General features: G+C 51.9%; 1 protein-coding gene across 3 annotated transcripts in view; it reads left to right on the forward strand.

Annotated features, from left to right (window-relative positions):
• Nucleotides 1–20,715, forward strand: part of ZBED4 (zinc finger BED-type containing 4) — a 30,456-nt gene extending 9,741 nt beyond the window's left edge. For all 3 annotated transcript variants that reach the window (XM_053199551.1, XM_053199550.1, XM_053199549.1), the window contains one exon: nt 15,556–20,715. In XM_053199551.1, coding sequence (XP_053055526.1) covers nt 15,903–19,406 — 3,504 coding nt within the window. In that variant the 5' untranslated portion in view covers nt 15,556–15,902 and the 3' untranslated portion in view covers nt 19,407–20,715. The remainder of the gene's footprint in view (nt 1–15,555) is intronic.
• The last annotated feature ends 870 nt before the right edge of the window (nt 20,716–21,585 follow it).

The following is a 21,585-nucleotide window of genomic DNA, read 5'->3' on the forward strand; positions in this document are numbered from 1 at the left end:
AAGATTTTATTTTTAAGTAATCTCTACACCCAACATGGGGCTTGAACCCAGGTGCCCCAATAACAGTTTTTACGTGTCCTTTGCAATTGAAAGTCAGTTTGACTGGGGCGCCTGGGTGGCTCAGTCGGTTGAGCGTCCGACTTCGGCTCAGGTCATGATCTCACAGTTTATGAGTTTGAGCCCCACGTTGGGCTCTGTGCTGACAGCTTGGAGCCTGGAACCTGCTTCGGATTCTGTGTCTCCCTCTCTCTCTGCCCCTCCCCCCCCCCCACACATACTCTCTCTCTCTCTCTCTCTCTCTCTCTCTCTCTCTCTCTCTCAAAAATAAATATAAACATTAAAAGATTTTTTTAAAAAGTCAGTTTGACTGGATATAAAGTCCTCGGCTCACATTTTCTTCCTTTGAATATCTTAAATATGTTATTCTCTTCTAGCATAAAACATTGTTGTCAGATGCATGATAATTTTACTTTCTTTCCAATATAAGTGACTCTGTTTTTGGCCGGAATGGAATTCTCTTTTAGTGTTAATTGTTGGGCATGGATTCTCATCCACATGGCTTGCTCTGTCAATATGTAGGTTCACAAGTTTTACCTCGGGAAAGGTTTTTAAGTTTTCAGTGTTCTGTTCCCTTGCTTTGTCCCCTCCGACTTTGCGGGGAGGAGAGGGGCTCTCATTATGTGTGTGTTGTTGGATCTTCTCATCAGCCTTTCAGTCCATTTCTCTAGTCTTTTTTAGTCCTTTTTTTTTTCCGTTAAAAAAAATTATTTTTCTTTGCTGTTTGTCTTAAGTGATCATTTGTGGAGTTTACTTGTTCTGATGGTGCTTCTAGCTTAGTTTTTATTCTTTTTTTCTTTTTAATGTTTGTTTATTTTTGAGAGAGAAGGTATGTAGGCAAGTGGGGGAGGAGCAGAGAGAGAGAGGGAGAGGGAATCCCAAGCAGGTTCCATGCTGTCAGCATAGCTCGAACCCACGAGCCGTGGGATCGTGACCTGAGCTGAAGTCAAGAGTGGGACACTCAACCGACTGAGCTACCCAGGCACCCTGTAATATTTTCTTAGGATCCATAATCTCATCTCTGTATTCTCCTATCCTGACTTAGGTGGTTCTTTGTTTTATTTTTAAATATCTTTAGTTTCTTTTGAAATACATTACAGTTTTCATATAGTTTGATTTGAGGTTATGTTTTTCTGATGTGCTTTCATTATCTGTAGAGATGCTTTCTGCCTTTTTTTTTTCCCCCAGAGAGAGAGAGAAAGAGAGAAAATGAGCAGGGAAGGGGCAGAGAGGAAGAGATTCCCAGGCAGGCTCCGTGCTGTCAGCATGGAGCCGGACATGGAGCTCGATCTCATGACCCTGGGATCATGACCTGAGCTGAAATCAAGAGTCAGAGGTGAACCACCTGAGCCCCCTATGGGGATGCTTTCTGCTCTTTGTTATTTTTTCTCTGATCCTTTTGTGAGGTTTGGCCATAATTCTCTCTATTGCTTATCGTATTAGTTTTCTGGTGCTGCTTTAACAAACTATCACAAACTTGGCTGAAATCAGTTTGGAGGTCACATCTGAGACGGGTGTCACTGGGCTTGATATCAAGGTGTTGTTGGCAAGCTGCCTTTCTTTCTGGAGGTGCTAGTGGTGAGTCTGTTTCCTCACCTTTTACACTTTCTGGAGGACGCCCATATTCCGTGGCCGATGGGCACCCATCGTCAGAGGCAACAGGGCCACGTCACGCGGCCCTCCTTCTGAAGGCGTCACTCCCTGTCTCTCTCCTGCCTCTTCCGCTGTAAAGACCCTTGTGATCGCACTGGGTCCATCCAAATAATCCAGGATGATCTTCCTGAACTCCACGTGCAGCCTCATTAAGAATTCCTCCTTACCGTGTAACCCAGCATACCCTGTCATTCTGTCCACCACGTTTATTTTTATATAATACTAGCTTTTCTGAAATGTAAGGAGATACGACTCAGATAACGTTTTCTAGCTTCATGGTGCCCCCTCCCCTGCAGTCCTGTTGTACTGTGGGAGAAAATGTGGGGCTTCCTTTGCATATGTAGTGATCCGTTCTTTCTTGCTGTTTTTGCCTGACTTCGGTATGGAGGTGGTGTGGCCTCTTTCTGCTCATTCTGCTGCAAAGTATTCCATCCTCTTCTGTTTTCAAAGAATTCATGGAGTGTCGGTAGTGTTTTTTCTGTAAATGTTTGATAAAATTCACCAGTAAAGCTATTCATCGGGCCTACGATTTTCTTTGTGGGAAGATTAAAAAAAATTTTTTTTAATGTGTATTTATTTTTGAGAGAGCGAGTGTGAGCGGGAGAGGGACAGAGAGAGAGGGAGACACAGAATCCAAAGCAGGCTTCAGGCTCTGAGCTGTCCCCACAGAGCTCAACGCGAAGCTCGAACCCATGGACCGTGAGATCATGACCTGAGCTGCAGTCGGACACTTAACCGACTGAGCCACCCAGGTACCCCTCTTCTTTTCTAATACAGGTATTTAAAGCTATAAATTTCTCTCTGAGCCCTTCAACATCTAAATTTTGGTGTGTTACTTTCATTTGGATGAAAATACTTTCTAATTTCCCTTGTAATTTCTTTCTGACACTTGGATCATTTAGAAATGTGCTTTTATTTCCAAATATTTATTGATTTCTCAAATTCCCTTCTGTTAGCGTTTTATAACCTAACTGCATTGTGGGTGAAGGACACTTGTATAGTTTTAGCCCTTTGAAGTGTAACCCGTGTTTTCTGGCCACGTGGGCCATGTTGGGCAGGTGTGTCGAGGGCCGTGCTCCCCTGCTGGCTTTCCACGTGGCTGTTCTCGCTGACTTGCCTTCAAGTGTGCTGGTTCCTCTAGTGAATGTGTCCGTTGTCCTGCAGTTCAACATCCGTAATTCCTGCTTGGTTCTCTTTTATGATTTTTCTGTGTATGTTGACGTTTATTTGATGAGATGTTATATGTTTTATACATCGTCTGTGTACATTGTTTCCTTTAATTCAGCTCACACATTTATAATGCCCAATTTAAGGTCTTTGTCTAGCGGGGCGCCTAGGTGGCTCAGTCAGTTAAGCATTCGACTTTGGCTCAAGTCAGGATATCGCAGATTGTGAGTTTGAGCCCCATGTTGGAACCTGGAGCCTGCTTCAGATTCTGTGTCTCCCTCCCTCTCTGCCTCTCCTCCCCCCTCACATTCCGTCTCTCTATATCTCTCAGAAAAAGCATTTTAAAAAAGTCTTTGTCTAGTAAGTCTAACATCTGGGTCCTCTCAGGGACAGTTTCTTTTGACTGTTTTCCTCTGTGTATGGCCCATGCTTTCCTGCTTCTTTGCATGTTTTGTAATACTTTTGATTTTGTTGAAAACGACATCAGATCCTCCTCCCTCTCGTGTTTGTTTCTGTGGCTAGAGTTTTGTTTTAGTCTATTTCTTCCATGGCTTTCCCGAACTAATTCTAGAAAGTCTGTGTTCTTTATAGCGTTTGGCCACTGCTGTCTCTGCTTGGTGAGCCTAGTGGTCAGTTGGTTGGTCCGAGACTTCCTCCCCCCGACCCCCCACCCCTGGTCCGAGACCTCCTTAAACGCCTCGAGCCGGTGTGTCTGCCGTCCCTGCCGGGGGCTGTGTGTGTGCGTCTGTCCCGGAGCACTCTGTTGTCACCTTCACCCTCTGCTTGCGGCCAGAGGGCAGGGGTTGGGGTGGCCGCTCACATCTTTCCTGGGCTCATGCACCGTTCTGCACATGCGTGTCCTCTGCATCCCTGGGAGTTGGCCGGAGTTTTTCAAAGCTCCCTGTAGACCTCTTGGTCCCCGGATCTTCCCTTTACACCTGTGACCAGGCGCTTGCTGGCCCCAGCTGGCCCTGCGGCCTTGGCAGCTGTTTTCAACAGACTCCCCGGGGAAAGGGTTTTTGTCACAAAGCGAGCTCTGAATCGGCTCACGTGACAGCCGTGCCCTGTGAATGGGGCTTTTCGAGGGACCCGTGACGGAGGTCAGGTAGCGGTCGAGCTGCCGAGTGGGACTCTGCAGGGCCGGTGCTTCCATGGCTCCCACGGGGAAGGAGGGTGGCAGTTCCGACGCCACAAGTTGTGTCCTGAGCCTCCGGTCACGCCCTGGAGTGCTGGCTGGTCTGATGCGGACGACGTGGATTCCAGAGGCCCTCGTCCTGACGCTCTGGAGCAGCGGCTGGCTTTCGGAGGCCCCTTCTCGACCCTTTGCTGCTTTTCTCCCCAAGCTGCTCCATTTAGTCCGTTCCCGGCAGTTTCACGCAGCTCTCTGCCCCGGAAGGAAGTTTTTGGCTGCTTGTTCCGCTCCAGCCTCTTTGGACCTCACCTCGGACCGCCGACACACATCAGCTTTGTCGAGGGGCGGGAAACGCCATCCTCTGGACGTCCGGTGAATACCTGCAGCTGCTTTGGGATTGCCATCGTGTCAGACGCCGGGCGGCTCCGTCCCGTGTAGGTCTGCTACCTCGTACACGTAGGCCTTGTACACGTTTTTGGTTTGTTCTCTGTGCTTCTATTTTGGAGTGAAGGAAATTGCTTGTTGGTTTTGCCTCGTTGGTGATGTCCTCCTCGAGATCTTGGTTTTGCTGTTCTAGTTCTGTGCTGTGTTATCGACAGAAACAAGTGAACCTAATTGTGTTTTGAAGGAATAAAATAACTACGTTTAAGAGGGAAGACCGACCCAAGAAACTCTTGGACCCAGTGCTAAACCCACAAGCCCAGACACATACGTTTATAAATCACCGTCTCGACTTCAAACGCTTGTTTTTCCTCCGTGGTCCGCGTTAGTATTCTGAAACTACTTTGTGGATGTTGTAGGATTGAGCAAATGGGTAAATCTTTAAGGATAGCGGGAGCCAGAAAAAGAAGCCACAGATGCAGAAAGGGGGAGGCTAGAAGGATCTGTGGCGTTGGGTTGAGGTGGGAGCTATCAGGGTGAACTACGGTTTTTATTCACGATGCACATGCGCGTAGGTTTGCGGGTGTCTTGATGGCTTTAGTTAATTCCATTGATCAGTTTCGAGAAGCACGGGTCCCCAGGTGTGAGGGGCGTACCGAGCACCCACCACTATTTTTATTATTCTTGTCATCGTCTCCGCATCACTGAGCTTCCCTGTGGGGCTGCGTTATTCCTGCCTGAAGGAACCCCATCCGCCTTTCCTTCGGTACAGGCACATTCGGCGTTTGCCTTGTCTGACGGGTTTCTATTTTAGATCAGTTTCTGCAGGAATATTTTTGCTGAGCGTTGAATTCTGGTTTGGCCTTTTTTCAGAACTTTGAAGGTACCGTTCCTTTGTCTCCTGGTTCACATTGCTTCTCTTGAAAAGTCGGCAGTCCGTCTAATTGGGTTTTTTTTTTTCCTTCTTAAAATAATTATTATGGAAGTGAGAGATTAGGACACGCCGTCACCCAGCTGCAGCAGCTGCTCGCTCGTGACCATTCGTTTAGCTGTATCCCCCCCTCAGTTATTTTGAAGCAAACACCAGAAACCCTATTTTACCTGGACGTGTGTCAGTAAGTGTCTTGAAAAGATAGCATTCTTTCAAAAGTTGTATCTGCAATACCTTTATCACAGCTTTAAAACTAACAGTAATCTCTACATCACATATCTGGTATCCAAATTTCCCACATTGTCTAAAAAAGATTTTTATATAGATTTGCTAGTTCAGGTCAGGATTCAAGTGGAATTTGTTTGTTAAGGAAACTGGGTTGTTTCCTGAAGAATTTCCTGTAATCTGGGTTTTGCTGATTTCATCACTCTGGTATTTTTGTTTTGTTTTTTGAACTTTTTAAGTTTATTTATTTATTTTGAGAGAGACAGAGACAGCACAAGTGGGGGAGGGTCAGAGAGAGAGGGAGACACAGGGAGAGAGGGAGCCGAAGCAGGCTCCAGGCTCTGAGCTGTCGGCACAGAGCCCAACGCGGGGCTCGAACCCACGAGCCGTGAGATCTTGACCTGAGCCGAAGTCGGATGCTTAACCAACTGAGTCACCCAGGCGCCCCACAAATTTAATTTCTTTTTTTTTTTTTTTCAACGTTTATTTATTTTTGGGACAGAGAGAGAGCATGAACGGGGGAGGGGCAGAGAGAGAGGGAGACACAGAATCGGAAACAGGCTCCAGGTTCCGAGCCATCAGCCCAGAGCCTGACGCGGGGCTCGAACTCACAGACCGCGAGATCGTGACCTGGCTGAAGTCGGACGCTTAACCGACTGCGCCACGCAGGCGCCCCCAAATTTAATTTCTTAAAGGCTATCCGGGTCATCTCTCTATTGAGTTTCGGTAATGTGTCTTTCTAGGAGTTTGTCGGTTTCCTAGAAGTTGCTGATTTTATGGTCATACAGTTGCTTGTGTATTCCCTTATCATCCTGACCATCTGCGAGGTCTAAGATGGTACCCCTCTTTCGTTCCTGGTGGTGGTGATGTCTGTCTTTGTCTGTGTAGAAGTTTGTCAATTTTATTGATTTTTCCAAAGAACCAGTGTTTGGTTTCATTGATTTCATGTATTTTCTCTGTTGTTTTCTTCTCTCTCTGCTTCCTTTGGGATTAAATTTGCTTTACTGTCCTTGTGATTTTTGTCTTTGACCCTTGGCTTAATATAGAAGGGTTATTGATTTGAACATATTTTGGATTTTTCTAGATATCATTCTGTTGTTGGTTTCTCGTTCAGTCCCCCTCTTGTCGGAGACCTTTCACATTTATGGACGTTTGCTTTATTGTCCTGGGACAGTTGATCTTGATGAATGTTCTGTATGTACCTGTAAATAACATGTGTTCTGTTTTTGTTGGCTGGACATTCAATAAATGTCACTCGGGGCATGTGATATAGTGTCCGTAAAACTCCTGTTATCTTTTCTGACTGCTCGTTGAGCTGTTGCATTAGACGTGTTAAAATCTCTGTAATTGTGACTCACTGTAGTCTCCCTTTAGTTCTGTCCGGTGTGCACGTCTGATGAGCTGGCCCTCTGTCACTTTACGTAGCATCCCTGTTGTCCCTGGCACGTCCCTCTCAGTCTCCATCGGAGGCTAATGTGGCCACTGCAGCTTTCTGTGGATCAGTATCAGCGTGGTATGCCTTTTCCATCTTTGGCTCCTAACCTGTTTGTGTCTTTATGTTTAAAGTGTGTTTCTTGTTGGGACGCCTGGGTGGCTCAGTCGGTTAAGCATCCGACTTCAGCCTAGATCACGATCTCATGGTTCGAGCCCCGCATCAGGCTCTGTGCTGACAGCTCAGAGCCTGGAGCCTGCTTTCGATTCTGTGTCTCCCTCTCTCTCTGCCCCTCACCTGCTCATGCTCTGTCTCTCTCTCTCAAAAGTATAAACATTAAAAAAGAAAAAAATTGTGTTTCTTGTAGGCAGAGTTAGTCTTGCTTTTTATTCAATCTGGCAGCCCCTGCCTTTTGGAAAGCATCTTTTTATCTGTGTGTCTAGGGAGGCTCTCTGGTTTCTCCTTTACTCTTACTCTGAGGTCACAGAATACTTCACTTCTGGCCACCAAATGTGTGGGTGCTTTTCCCCGCAGTGACCAGTTCTCCAGCCCCCACAGGGTGTCCTACAGCTGAACTCCGTTCTGACCGTCTGCCCGGAGTCAGCGTCCCATCCCCCAGGGAGCGGCTCAGTCCCACAAGACTGCCCCCCTCTTCAGATGCCATTCCCAACTGGCAGGTTCCCGGGTTGCCCACAACTTCTGTCCGACTCGGCTCCAGATGACATTCCCGTGAGCCCCTTCTGGGGTTTGATAACCTGCTCGAGCAGCTCACAGAACTCAGGGGAACGCTTGCGCCATTCGTCCGTCGATCACGTAGGGAAGGTTTAGACGAAGGATACAGACGAACAGCAGACAGAGAGGTGCAGGGTGTGTGCGGGGAGGGTCCCACGCACAGGAGCTTCTGTCCTTGTGGACTTGGGGCGCGTCACCCTCCCGGCACACGGACGTGCTCACCAACCGACAAGTTCTCTGGAGCCCACACTTTGGGGATTTTTATGGAGGTTTTATCACATCGGCATGATCAGTTATTAACTGGATCCCCCAGCCCGTCCCCCTCTCTGGAGAATGGGGAGCAGGGGTGAAAATCCCAGCTTCTAATCATGGCGTGGTCTTTCTGGTGACCAGTGCCCACCTGGGAGCCCACCCAGAGTCGCCTCATTAGAACAGAAGACACTCGGGGCACCTGGGTGGCTCAGTCGGTTGAGCATCCGACTTTGGCTCAGGTCATGATCTCGTGGTTTGTGAGTTCGAGCCCCTCATTGGTCTCTGTGCTGACAGCTCGGAGCCTGGAACTTGCTTCGAATTCTGTGTCTCCCTCTCTCTCTGCCCCTCCCCCACTCATGCTCTGCCTCTCAAAAATAAACAAACATTTAAAAGAATTAAAAATAGACGTTTAAAAAAAAGAAAAAACACCCAGCCTAGTAAAAGCTCAGGCAAATACTTCACAAAGACACAAACGGCAGAAAGCCACGTGAGAGACTCAGCATTGTCAGGCTTTGAGGAACATCACTTCGATTTTTGCGCATGTTTGTTAACACTTTTTCTTTATCTCGTTCTTACTATTATGTTTTAGTGCTAGCCCTCCTGGTGGGTACAGAGTGATCTCTCCCTGTGTGTTTGATTTGTACTTCCGTAACGATTAATGGTGTGGAGCATCTTTGTGTATCTTCCTTGGAGAAAGTCTAGTCCAGCCCTCTGCCCATTTCGAATTGGGTCATTGTTGAGTTGTAGGAGTTGTTTCTCCTGGGTATTAAGTCCTTCTCAAATACACGATTTGCAAATATTTTCTCTCATTCTGCATTTTTTCACCCAATAATCTCATTTAATACACAAAGTTGTTTGATTTTTTTTTAAGTTTATTTTGTGAGAGAGAGCATGAGCAGGGGAAGAGCAGAGAGAGAGGGAGAGAGAGAGAATCCCAAGCAGGCTCTGCTCAGCATGGAGCCCGATGTGGGGCTCGATCCCGTGACTTCGAGATCATGACCTGAGGTGATACAAGAGTTGGATGCTCAACTGACTGAGCCACCCAGGTGCCCCTGATGCACAAATTATACATTTCTCAGTTTTTTTCTTTTTGTTTCATCCTGTTTTATTTTTTTTTTAATTTTTTTTTAACATTTATTTATTTTTGAGACAGAGACAGAGCATGAACGGGGGGAGGGTCAGAGAGAGAGGGAGACACAGAATCAGAAGCAGGCTCCAGGGTCTGAGCTGTCAGCACAGAGCCCGACGCGGGGCTTCAACTCACGGAGCACGAGGTCACAACCTGAGCTGAAGTCGGACACTTAACCGACGGAGCCACCCAAGGCGCCCCCTTCCTGTTTTATTTTTATCGCTGTGTCTTCATAATTATTGATCTTTCGTTGTGTTTAAATTGCTGTTAACCCCATCTGGTATATTTTTCATTTCAAATACTGTATTTTCGTCTCCAGAAATTTCATTTATAGTTTCCCCTTATCACATTTATCATTTTGTTTACCTCAAATGATATATTCATAATACCTGTTTTAACGCTCTTCTAATTTTATCATCTATGTCATAGCTGGGTCTCTGTCTACTGATGGTTGTCTCCAGTTAGGGGTCACGTTCCGGTTTCTCGTGCATCTGGTAATTTTTGTTTGATGTCGGCCATTTTGAACACTCATTTCCTTTATTGGGCGCGGGACGTCATACATTCCTTTCGGTGCCGCTGAGGCTTGTTTTGGGGTACGACTACGTTAGCTGCAGTGTGCCCCTCTTTGGCTTGTTCGGGCGGCCTTTCTTCTCAGCCTCCTGCTGGGTTTCTTGCTGTTTCCTCTTGGGAGCCCAGGCGGTCCTTCCATCAGCTTTTCCCACTGATCCTCCAAGAACGGTTTCCTTAAATTGACGCAGATCCATCAGCCTAGGACGACAAGGGAACCCTGTACGGATCTCCCGGGCTCTGTGTGCAGCTTCCGGCCAGACTACACAGGGGGAGCACCGGGGCCGCGTCGGGTCCCGCTCCCTGCACGGTAGGCTGTGCTCAAGGCGGCGAGCTTGACCGTCGCTCTCCGCGTCCTGGATCGCCGTCCCGTGCTTCCAATTTACCTCTCGTCCCACGTCTGGAAAACATCGTTTTGGGTGTTTTATCTGGTGCGCTAGTTGTCAAATGTGAGCGGGTAAGCCCCCCTCCTTCGTGGCCAGAAGCAGAACTCCCTGTAGGTCCTCCAGTTCCATTCTTCTTCCAAATACATATAACCTGTAAAGTGTGTGTTAATCGGCTGTTTGTGTTACATTTATCATACACCACGTTCTTACAGTAAGGTGAGCTAGAGAAAGGAAAATGTTAAGAAAATCCTAAGGAAGAGAAAATACACTTACAGCGCTGTACTGTGGTTACTGGGAAGCAAATGTGTGTATAAGTAGTCCTCAAACCCATGTTGTTCAGGGTCACTGTGTTTTTCCGTCAACTGTAGGCTATTTGTAGTTGTTTTGGGGGAGTCAGAAGTTACATGCAGATTTTTGACTGGGGCTCGGTCCCCCGCACCTGCCTGTGTTATACAAGAGTAAATTATTATTTTATTTATTCCTGGTTCTTTATATTTCCATGTAAATTGTCAGCTCTGCTTATCAGCTATGGCAAAAAAAGAAGAAACTGGGGGATTTTGATTGGAATTGTACTGAATTTATAGGTCAGTTCAGGAAACACTGATGTCTTACCAATATTGGATTTTCCACATCGTGAACTCCGTCTATTTAGTATCGTTTCAGTGTTCAGCCTATGGTCTTACACACATTTTCATGTTATCTGTACACATTTTATATTTTTGTATGTTAAATGTAGAATTTAAAAATTTTTTTCTTTCAGTTATTTTTCTATACAAAAACAATTGCTTTGTATCTCATAATTTTCTAAATGACTTCTTACTTTTAGTAGATTCCTTACGATTTTACCCACACAAACATGTTTAATATGAATGAAGACAGTTTTACATCTACGTTTTCAGTTCGTACGTCTTTTGTTTCTTCTGTTTGACTCACCACCCTGGCTCCTGCTGCCAGTGTGGTGCCAACTGGATGCAAGGAGAACAAACACCCTTGTCCTGCGCTGATCGTGGGGGGATGGCGCTCCGCCTCTGTCAGTAGCATGTGTGATATTGGCCCTAGGCTGTCTTTGTATTTCCTTTATCAGGTTGATAAAGTTTTCTTTTGGTTTTCATTTGCTGAGAAATTTTATCATGAATGGGTATGGAATTAAAAAAAGGTTTTTTTAACATTTATTCACCTTTGAGAGACAGAGTGAACAGGGGAGGGGCAGAGAGAGAGAGAGACGTGCACACACACACACACACACACACACACACACACACAGAATCAGAAGTAGGCTCCAGGCTCCAAGCTGTCAGCACAGAGCCCAACGCGGGGCTTGAACCCACGAACCGTGAGACCATGACCTGAGCTGAAGTCAGACACTTAACCGACTGAGCCACCCAGGCGCCCTTGGGTGTTGAATTATATCCAATGTTTTTTCTGCGTCTACTGAAATGATGGTATGGTTTTGGTTCATTTTCCTTACTGTGGTGAATTGTATTGACTTATTTTCAAATGTTAAATGAACTTTGTAGTCCTGGATTAGCCCTGTTTAGTCCTGGTGTGTGACACGTTTTTACTACTGAGTCTGATTTGTTAAAATTTTAAAAGGAATTTTCATTTACTTTTATGAGAGTTGTTGGTCTTTAATTTTAAAATCTTTTTATTTAAGGGGGCGCCTGGGTGGCTTAGTCAGTTAAACATGCAGTTCTTGATCATCCACACGGGTCATGATCTCGGGGTTTGTGGGTTCAAGCCCCACATCAGGCTCTGCGCTGACAGCATGGAGCCTGCTTGGGATTCTCTCTCTCTCTCTCTCTCTCTCTCTCTCTCTCTCTGCCCCTCCCCTGCACTTATGCTGTCTCTCAAAAATAAACATTACAAAATATCTTTTTCATTATGGAAAATTCAAGCATAGCCACAAGTAGAGAGAACCGTAAAGTGCCCCCAGTGACCGCCACCCTGTGCCTGCTCCATGATCGTCCATACGCGGTCAGTCTCGTTCCATCTGCCCGCCCCCACCCCAAACTGGATTATTCTGAGGCAAAACCCCAGCAGCATATCGCTTCATCTGTCAATACTTGAACATAAAAGACCAAATACCATTTTCACTCTCCACATAAATACTTTCTTAATAGATTCAGAGGCTCACTTAGTGTTCAGGTTTCTCCAGTTGTCTTCATAATTTTTTAGATTTATGTTTTTTGGATTCCGGCTAGTCTCACCGCATGACGTCTCTCTCCCACCCTCTTTGTTCTTCGCTTTCATTAACGTGTCAGTTTGGATCAAGATTCAGATAACTGCTCCGCTCGGTCTGTGTGGTGTATTTTATGCTTGCATGTATTTCCACATCTGTCTGTCGTTCTGGACACTGTCAGGAGCCCATCAGATGCCACCTCTCCGTCCCCACCTGCTTCTCAACCGTGTGACTAGCCGGCACGCCGTGTCTCCCGTCTGCTCCCGTGGCAGCGCTGCCTTCTTGGGAACTTCTTTGGATCCGTCTTCAGGATTATTTTTTCCTTCAGCTGCTTTTAATCACCCGTTTCCCTTTATTTTGATTCTATAGTTACGCATTTATAATTTCTTTCTACTGAGATGTCATTCACGCACCACAGGGTAAACCTTTCTGTGGTATATTGGTAAGGTTGCAACTGATCCCAGAATTTGTAATCGCCCCGGAGGAAGCCCCCAGCCCATCAGCAGTATTGCCGTTGTGCTCCCGCACCCCCTGGCCTCCTCTCCCCTCCTCTGTCTCTCTCTGAACATTTCGTATGAATTCGGGCACACGGTGTGCCGTCTTCTATGTCTGGTTCCTGTAGCTCGATGACCTCGAGGTTCGTCGAGGTTCGTCTGTGTCGTGGTGAGCACGGTCTTGCCATTAGAGGAATACATCACGTTTTTCATCTACTCATGGGTGTGGGGGGGGGGGCGGTCGTGTCCGCTTTTTGTCTGATGCCGTCCACGTACAGGTTTTTGAGTGAACACACATCTTCACTTCTCGGTATTTACACAGAAGCGGGATTGCTGGGTCACGGGCGACTTTACGTTTGAGACGCTGCCGGAGTGGTTTTCGAAGGGGCCACACCGCCTTCATCCCCACCGGTGGTGGATGAGTGTTTTTCCACATCTCTGTCCGTGCTTGTCACTGGCTGTCTTTTTGATTTCAGCCGTCCTGGTGGGTGTCTCATTGATGTTTTGATTTTATATATACTCGTAATTCTAATTCTCAAAAAGTCTCCTCCAAACCTGGGTTTTCGTTTTTATAGCGTCATACTTTTTGCTCATTTTTCTTTGTTCTCTGTGTTTTCTGTGTAATTATACGTGTGAACCGTGTAATTACATACAGTGTCCTGGAAATGCAGTGTGTGTAGTTCTCTTGCGCTCTTTGCCGACTCCCACCCCCGGTGGCCTGCTCCTGTGTGCTTACTGATACGGATTCACAGGCTTATTTTTTATTCTGACCATTTGGCCGAACTTTGTGGAGTTCGTTCTTTGGGATGCTTTCTGAAAAACCCGTGTTTGCTTCTGGTGAGAATAGCCGTTTTGAAAAGCGTGCACAGTGCCTCAGGGCGACCGTCCACCCTGCTCTGCCCGGCAGGCTCACGTGAGCAGGTCTTGCGGCATCCCCTTCGACCGTGCTTCCTTCTCTCAGAAGCGCGCTGCTCCGGAACGCCTGCTGGGCCGGCGTCGCCGCTGTGGCTCCTGCACTCGGCGATGGCTCGCCTGCTCGGCGTGGCCGCCGGTGGGCACTGCCTGTGGACAGCCTCGGTCTGCACGGCAGGGCCCGGCTCAGCCCCCGCTCAGGCGTCCGTGTCTGTGTGCCCGGCCACACGTTGACGGGTGAGGTGGAGGGGCCGGGCAGCCGGCCGAGGCAGGGGCACGGGCAGGGGTACAGACCGGGTGGCTCTCGGCACTCACATCCCACCAGCACCACCGCCCGTGGCCAGAGGCCCCGGCAGGAGGGCCGTCCGCCCCTGCGGGGAGTGGCTGGCTGGCGCTGGCTCCGGCAGACCCGAGATGGCCAGCTGGCCCTGGCCGGGCCTGAGCTGGAGCCCCAGGGCCCGGGCTGTCCTGCAGCTGCTGTGACGAGGACAAAGTGTTCCTCACCATGTGTTGGGACGCAGGCCCCGCCGCTGGCACCTCGTCAGATGGTCAGCCCTGGGCACCCGGTGCCCTTTGGCGGCCTCATCCAGGCCGTGCTGGCCCTGGGTGGGCCGGGTGGGCCCGTGGTGGCCGAGGACGCTGTGTCTGCGCAGACGCTGGAGGCCACGGAGTAAGTCAGTAACCGCGTCCCCTCCCCGGGCCGCTTGGATGCCGAGGCAGCACCTGGGCCAGACCCCAGCCCAGCAGGCCCGGGCGGCCAGCAAGTGACCCCACGGGGCTGGCGCACGAGCGCTGCTCTGGGCTTGGCACGGCCTCCCAGCCAGGCAGGGCCCCAGCGCCCCGGGCGGCTCGGGTTTGGCCGAGTGTCGCTGAGGGGGCCTGTCCTCCCTGACCCGGGGCCTCCGTGGCCACCCCGTGTGACACACACCCCTCTCTTCCCGCAGGTTGTTCGCTTCGCGCTTCCTTGATTTCTCCTTGTTGGTTTTTATTTGGGGGCTGGCTGAGCCAAAGCGTCAGAAATCTGCCTTTTGTCTTCCCGTGGGCCATTCTGGTTTTGATTTATGTATAGTTTTAAGTTTTTGTGCAGGTTGTATTTATAATAAACCCCTGGTTGTTGTAGCAAAAAAAGTAAGCTTCTTGTACTTTGCCGGGGTCCACTCTTCACTGGTAAGCGCGCTGGTGCTGGTATTTGTGCCCCCTTCCTGTACTTTCCCATTAGCTGCTCCCTCCCCCACGTGAGCCCCACGTGAGCCCCACGTGTCCACTTTGTCCCTGTGTGCTGACCCCACCTCCTGTTCCCACCCATCCTGCCCACGTGCCTGCCTTCGCGGTTGCAGACCGGCTCCTGACGTCTGCGCAGCATTCGGGTTCCCAGGGGCCGATCCCACCCCCCGCCTGGTGCCCAGTACCCAGCCCGGTGCCCGTTCGGCACCGCGGCACTCGGGGTGGACGCTGCTCGGCCCTCGTGGACTCGGCTCCCCTCTTAGATGCTGGGAGTCCCCGCTCTCTCTGTTCTGTTCGGTGTTGAGTCTGTGACCTGATGACCTGACAGGTTAGCAGGGTTCAGTCCCTGCTCTGCGTATTGGCTCTTACGGCAGGGCGGGAAGAGGGAGGGTCTCCGGCGGCTCCTTGTACCGGGGACCCAGCGGCCTTTTATGCCATCTTAGCGTGTTTTCAGTCCTGCAGCCCTTTATGAACAGGCAGTTGGAATTTAAATTCACGTCTTTATCCTGTGCTTATTTTGCAGTTTTAGGGTATTTTCCTCGTATAAGTGGATTGTAAAACGTCAAGGAACAAGTTTTTTAACGTTAATTCACCATCGTAGAATCTTTTCTTTGCGCGTTGCTGATCTGTTCACAACAACAGTATAGATTTGAGATGTATGATTCAGGTCAGAGCTAACCTTCGTTTCGTCTTCTTTGATAGATCATGCACAAGGGTCATCGTGCTGTCAGGATGACGGCGCTCCGGTCTCCGAGACAGGACGCGGGTCTGCGCTGCGTCAGCTGGTGTCTGTGCCGAGCGGCGGGCCGTGCTGGGGCCCCTGGCAGGCGGTGCTCCGCGCCCTGAGATGAGACGGCACGCTCACCGGTCACAGGCCCTCTTCTCCGGTCAGACTGACGATCGGCCACACTCATGCGCGTCCGGGAAGACGGCCTCGTCTTGAAAAAGCTGAAGGCGACGTGCGTCTGGGGGTGCGGATGCGCCTTTGGATCAGGTTTTCGCCCGCCTAAGGTAACGCGACGAGGCAGCCAGAATAGTTATGGTCAGTCATGGAGAATAGCCAGGAGCCTCGTCCCAAAGGGGATGGCCAGTTTGTTTCTGCTAAAAGAAATTTTAAAATAGAAGGGGAAGATGTTCGACTCCCGAATCACGGTCTGGAAGGAGTGGAGTTTAAAAGCGAGCAGGACAGGAAGCGGGCCGACGGCGGCGGGGAGCGGGCGGAGGCCGGGGAGGCGGGCAGGGGCCGCGAGCCCCCCGGCCAGCGCCTCCCTGCCGACCAGGAGGAGGAGTACGGGTCCCTGTTCTCCCAGTACAGCGGCACGCTGTACGACGTGGCCATGGAGGCCGTGACGCAGAGCCTGCTCTCCGGCCGGGGCGCGAGCTCCCGGAAGAAGTCTCCGGCCTGGAAGCATTTCTTCATCTCCCCCCGGGACAGCACGAAGGCCATCTGCACGTACTGCATGAAGGAGTTCAGCCGCGGGAAGAACGAGAAGGACTTGAGCACCAGCTGCCTCATGAGGCACGTGAGGAGGGCGCACCCCACGGTGCTCGTCCCGGAGAACGGCGGCGTGCCGGCCCCGCCCTCCCTCTCGCCGCCTCCGCTGCGGCTGCCGCCGGCGCCCACCGACACCGGGGACCCGGGCGCCGTGCTCTCGCCCGCCAAGCTCGCCCCCAGACTGGCGTCCAAGGTCCCTTCCCGCGACGACGTGGCGGAGGAGTCCACGGTCTCCCCCGAGGAAGTGCCCTCCGACGCGTCCGCCTCCGAGACGGTGGGCAGGGAGGAGGCCCCAGGGGGGCCGCCGCCCCTCCCCACCCTCCACTGCGAGGAGACCTCGGACAACGGCCCGGAGAGAAACCCCCCGCTCCCGAAGAGCGCGTCCGGGTCCCGGCGGCGGTCTGCCGTGTGGAAGCACTTCTACCTGTCGCCGCTGGACAACTCCAAGGCCGTGTGCATCCACTGCATGAACGAGTTCAGCAGAGGGAAGAACGGGAAGGACCTGGGCACCAGCTGCCTCATCAGGCACATGTGGCGGGCACACCGCTCCATCGTGCTGCAGGAGAACGGGGGCGGCCCGGGCATCCCGCCCCCGTACGCCGCGCCCCCCACCCTGCTGCCCGCCCTGCCGCCCCCAGAGGGGGGCCCGGGCTCCGTGTCGTCCTCGCCCGGGACGCTGGCCCAGGAGTCCCCCTCCGCGTCCCCCGACCGGCCGGCCGAGGACTTGCAGGGGCGTCTGAACCCCGGGGACGCGCTCCCGGAGGATGCGTCGGCCCTGTCCTCTGACGACGTGGGCGAGGCCTTGCTGGCGTCCCCCCCCGAGAAGCCGCAGGGAGACGGGCTGAGCCCCGGCCTGTTGGAGTCCGGCGCCGTGTTCCAGCAGAACAAGAAGGTCATGAAGAGGCTGAAGTCGGAGGTTTGGCATCACTTCTCGCTGGCGCCCACGGACAGCCTCAAGGCGGTGTGCCGACACTGCACCTGTGTCATCAGCCGGGGGAAGAGGGGAGACGTGGGCACCAGCTGTCTGATGAGGCACCTCTACCGACGCCACCCCGAGGTCGTGGGGAGCCAGAAGGGCTTGCTGGGTGCGGGTTTGGCAGATTCTCCGTACGCGACCTTGGCCTCCGCGGAGGGTTCCTCCTCCAAGTTGACGGACCTGCCAGCGACGGTTACCAAACACAGTCAAGTTATGTTTCCCATTCACAGCAAAAAGACCTCCAAGCTATGGAATCACTTCTCCGTCTGCTCCGCAGACCCCACGAAAGTCGTGTGCTTGCACTGCGGCCGCACGATAAGCAGGGGCAAGAAGCCCACCAACCTGGGCACCAGCTGCCTTCTGCGGCACCTGCAGAGGTTCCACGGCAGCGCGCTGAAGGCGGATGCGCCCAGGGCCGCGCGGCCCTCCTCACCCGGCCTCCGCGGGCCCCTGGGCACAGAGCTGTCGGGAGCTTCTTCCTTGGACGACCCCGCCGAGAAGTTCTATGATTCCCACCCAGTTGCCAAAAAAATCACAAGTCTCATAGCCGAAATGATTGCACTTGACCTCCAGCCATATTCTTTTGTAGACAATGTTGGCTTTAACAGGCTGCTCGAATACTTGAAACCTCAGTACTCCCTGCCCTCGCCCTCCTACTTCTCCAGGACCGCCATCCCAGGCATGTACGATAATGTGAAGCAGATAGTTATGTCCCACCTGAAGGAGGCGGAGAGCGGCGTGGTCCACTTCACGTCTGGAATATGGATGAGTAACCAGACCCGCGAGTACCTGACGCTCACCGCGCACTGGGTCACCTTCGCGTCGCCGGCCCGGCCGTACCGTGAGGACCGCCACTGCTCGGCCCTGCTGGACGTGTCGCAGGTCGACTGTGACTACGGCGGCAACGGCATCAGGAAGCAGCTCGAGTGCTGGTGGGAGGCCTGGGTGACGTCCCCTGGCCTTCAGGTCGGGATCACGGTCACCGACAACCCGAGCATAGGGAAGACGCTGAGCGAAGGGGAGCGAGCGAGCGTGCAGTGCTTCAGCCACACGGTCGACCTCGTGGTCGGTGAGGCCATCAAGAGCCAGCGGATGGTCCAGAATCTGCTTAGCATCGCGCGGAAGATATGTGAGCGGGTCCATCGGTCGCCCAAAGCGAAGGAGAAGCTGGCGGAGCTGCAGAAGGAGTACGCGCTGCCCCAGCGCCACCTCATTCAGGACGTCCCGTCCAGGTGGAACACGTCCTTCCACATGCTCGAGCGGCTCATCGAGCAGAAGCGGGCGATCAATGAGATGTCCGTCGAGTGCAACTTCAGAGAGCTGATCAGCTGCGACCAGTGGGAGGTCATGCAGTCCGTGTGCCACGCGCTGAAGCCCTTCGACGCCGCGAGCCGGGAGATGAGCGCGCATGCGTCCACGCTCGGCCAGGTCATCCCCATGATCCACATCCTCAACAGGAAGATCGAGATGCTCTTCGAGGAGACCATGGGCATCGACACCATGCTCAAGTCTCTGAAGGAAGCCATGGTGAGCCGGCTGGCCGCCACACTCCACGACCCCAGGTACGTCTTTGCCACGCTGCTGGACCCCCGCTACAAGGCCTCCCTGTTCTCGGAAGAGGAGGCCACGCAGTACAAGCAGGATCTAATCAGGGAACTGGAGGAGCTCAACTCTACCTCAGAGGATGCGCCCGTCTCCAACGGGTGCCACCCAGGCTCCCCCTCCAGAGACTCGGTTGGGGAGGAAGACCTGTGGTCGCTCGTGGCCAAGATGACCAGGAAGGGCCCCAAGGAGAAGACGAAGGTGCCCGAGGACATGGTGCTTGCGTATCTGGAGGAGGAGGTGCTCGAACACAGCTGTGACCCCCTCACCTACTGGAGCCTGAAGAGGTCGGCCTGGCCAGGCCTCTCCGCTCTGGCCGTCAGGTTTCTGGGCTGCCCCCCGAGCATCGTCCCTTCCGAAAGGCTGTTCGGCACACCCACCGAGAACGGAGGCTTTGGCCAGTCCAGGCTCACGATGGAACACTTCGAAAAACTCATCTTTTTGAAAGTGAATCTTCCCTTAATATACTTTCAGTATTGAAACTCACCGCAGAGCCACCGAACGGAAAATACTGTTGGTTATTAGGCACCAGCTGTTTGTCCCCGGGTGGTGGCGCGCTCGGGGGGTGGGGGTGGGGGCGTGTGGGACGCCGCGGCCGGCACCCTGAGGTGGCACGAGCCTCACCGTCCAGCTTCACTGTAATGTCTCCGTGTGCCTTACTCCCAGCACCGCAGGCCGGGTGTCACCGCGGGCTCTCGGCCCGCTACAGAGAGCCTGTCTTGCCGATCATGAAATACGATGACTAGGGTTTCATTCATAACTGTAAAGTTTTTTAAAAGTTGGGGGTTAGTAATTTGTTTTACTAGACTGGCAGAGAAGATGTAAACGATTTTATCCTGTAGGCTTTTTATTCAATTATGTAAAAACCACAAATCAGGTACTGTATTTTAGTTAAAAAATTGCTTTAATTCAACAAAACAGCTTTTGTGGCTGTTTAATGAAATCTGTAAATAGGAGGTGGAGTTCAAGCCATCCTGGCTGAGCAGTTTTTAACTGCAGGCTCTATAAAGTATGTCGAGGAGTACAGAGAATATTCTGGAACATACCTGTTTACTGCAACAGAGGTGTGGCATTTGAAGACAAAATTAAGTTTAGATGTGTCCCGCGATGTTGGTTGTGTAGTGATGTGGTAAAGAGAGGGTTCCGGTTCATGCTTTTCATTCAGGTTTTACACGGTCGGCTCGCTCAGAGATGCCCCGACCGCTGATCACGAGCCCCCGGATGCCTGCCGTGGGCCACGCGCAGTGGCCAGTTCACGGCGGTCCTGTCGGGGACGCCCCGAGCCTCGGACCTGGTGTCGCGACACCACGAAGCTATCCTTTGAAATTTGTGCACTGACCCCGCTGACCCCACTTTGATCAAATTATGTATAAAATTCTTTTTAGAAGAGATGGCTTATTAACAGGGAAGAAGATTGTTATATCGCAGTTGTAAGAATAGCCTTAGGTGTTTAGATTTTTTTATATATAATAGGGAAGAGTCAGCCATCACGGGGGCGTTTCAGAATCCCAAGGACATCAGAATGAAGCGTCAGTTGTCAGATTGTTTGAACAATGATACGTCTTCAGAGTTTTTGCTGCAACGTCCAGAAAAGGGTTCGTTTTCCTATGTCAAACCAATTAAATGTTCTGGATGAAGCAAGTCACTTGTTTGCCTGTGACCTTTTAGAAAAATTGTTTTGTTAAAAACCTGTACCTGTTATTAATCTGGATTTGCATTGACTATGTTTTAGTGTATTTATAAACGGCGAACTCAGTTTCTGAAATTAAACTTTTTATTTGCAATTTTCTGCTGGAGGACACTGGCTTTTTATTCTTAGGGTGACAGAAGGGTCCTGCTCTGTGGGGAACCACCCTCGTGCAGCCTTTGACATTGGTTCCATCCTGGCCCCAGGCGGCGGGGGCCGGCGGGGGTGGGGGCGGTGGAGACACAGTTCTCACAGTGGCGTTTCTGATAACGGGAACCACCTGGCGAGACCTCCGGGTCTTGTGTCCACAGCAAGCCCTGTTACGCATTTGGCGCGTGGGAGAAGAACCTGGTGGGCAGCACACGGTCGCCTCCGCTGTGTAGCCTGAGCACGCATGCACGCCCGTCCCACGCGTCTCTGCCGTGTGGCGGCGCACACGTCTCCTGATGGCAGCTTCTGTGCCAATGTCCAAGGAGCGCCAACCAAGGACACAGCAGGGGATCGCGCTGCCATGGTTTCCGCAAGAACTCCCACAGGTGTTGAGAGCGATGCCGTACGGAAGGCTTTCACCAGTCTTCCCCACCCGGGGTCTAACCAAGCTCCACCAAGTGAGTCCCGGAGGCTAGGACGGATGCTACCAAGTTCAGTTGGAGCCCCCGGCTCTCCCCGCAGGAGTTCTCGCGCCCCCCACTTGGGACACGGAGAGCAGCGCGTGGCTGCTAGTGAGTTCTGGGCGCGGGGGTGGGGGGTGGCCGGGGGGACTGGGTCGGGGCCAGGGCAGGCGCCGTGTGCTCATCTGCCTGCAGGCGGGCGTCTGGGACAGGTGTTGGCGCACTTTCCTCCTCCTCTGTTCGCGCTTCCAGGATTGACTCCGGTCTCCGCATGTGGGAGGGTCCGCCCAAGGACCACGGACCCCCGTCGTCCCCGGCCCCCTCTGGGACAGCCTCCCAGTTTGGTGAGCAGGGCTGCACC

Source organism: Acinonyx jubatus, chromosome B4 (assembly GCF_027475565.1).
Source record: "Acinonyx jubatus isolate Ajub_Pintada_27869175 chromosome B4, VMU_Ajub_asm_v1.0, whole genome shotgun sequence".
In the NCBI taxonomy this organism is placed as follows: Eukaryota; Metazoa; Chordata; class Mammalia; order Carnivora; family Felidae; genus Acinonyx; species Acinonyx jubatus.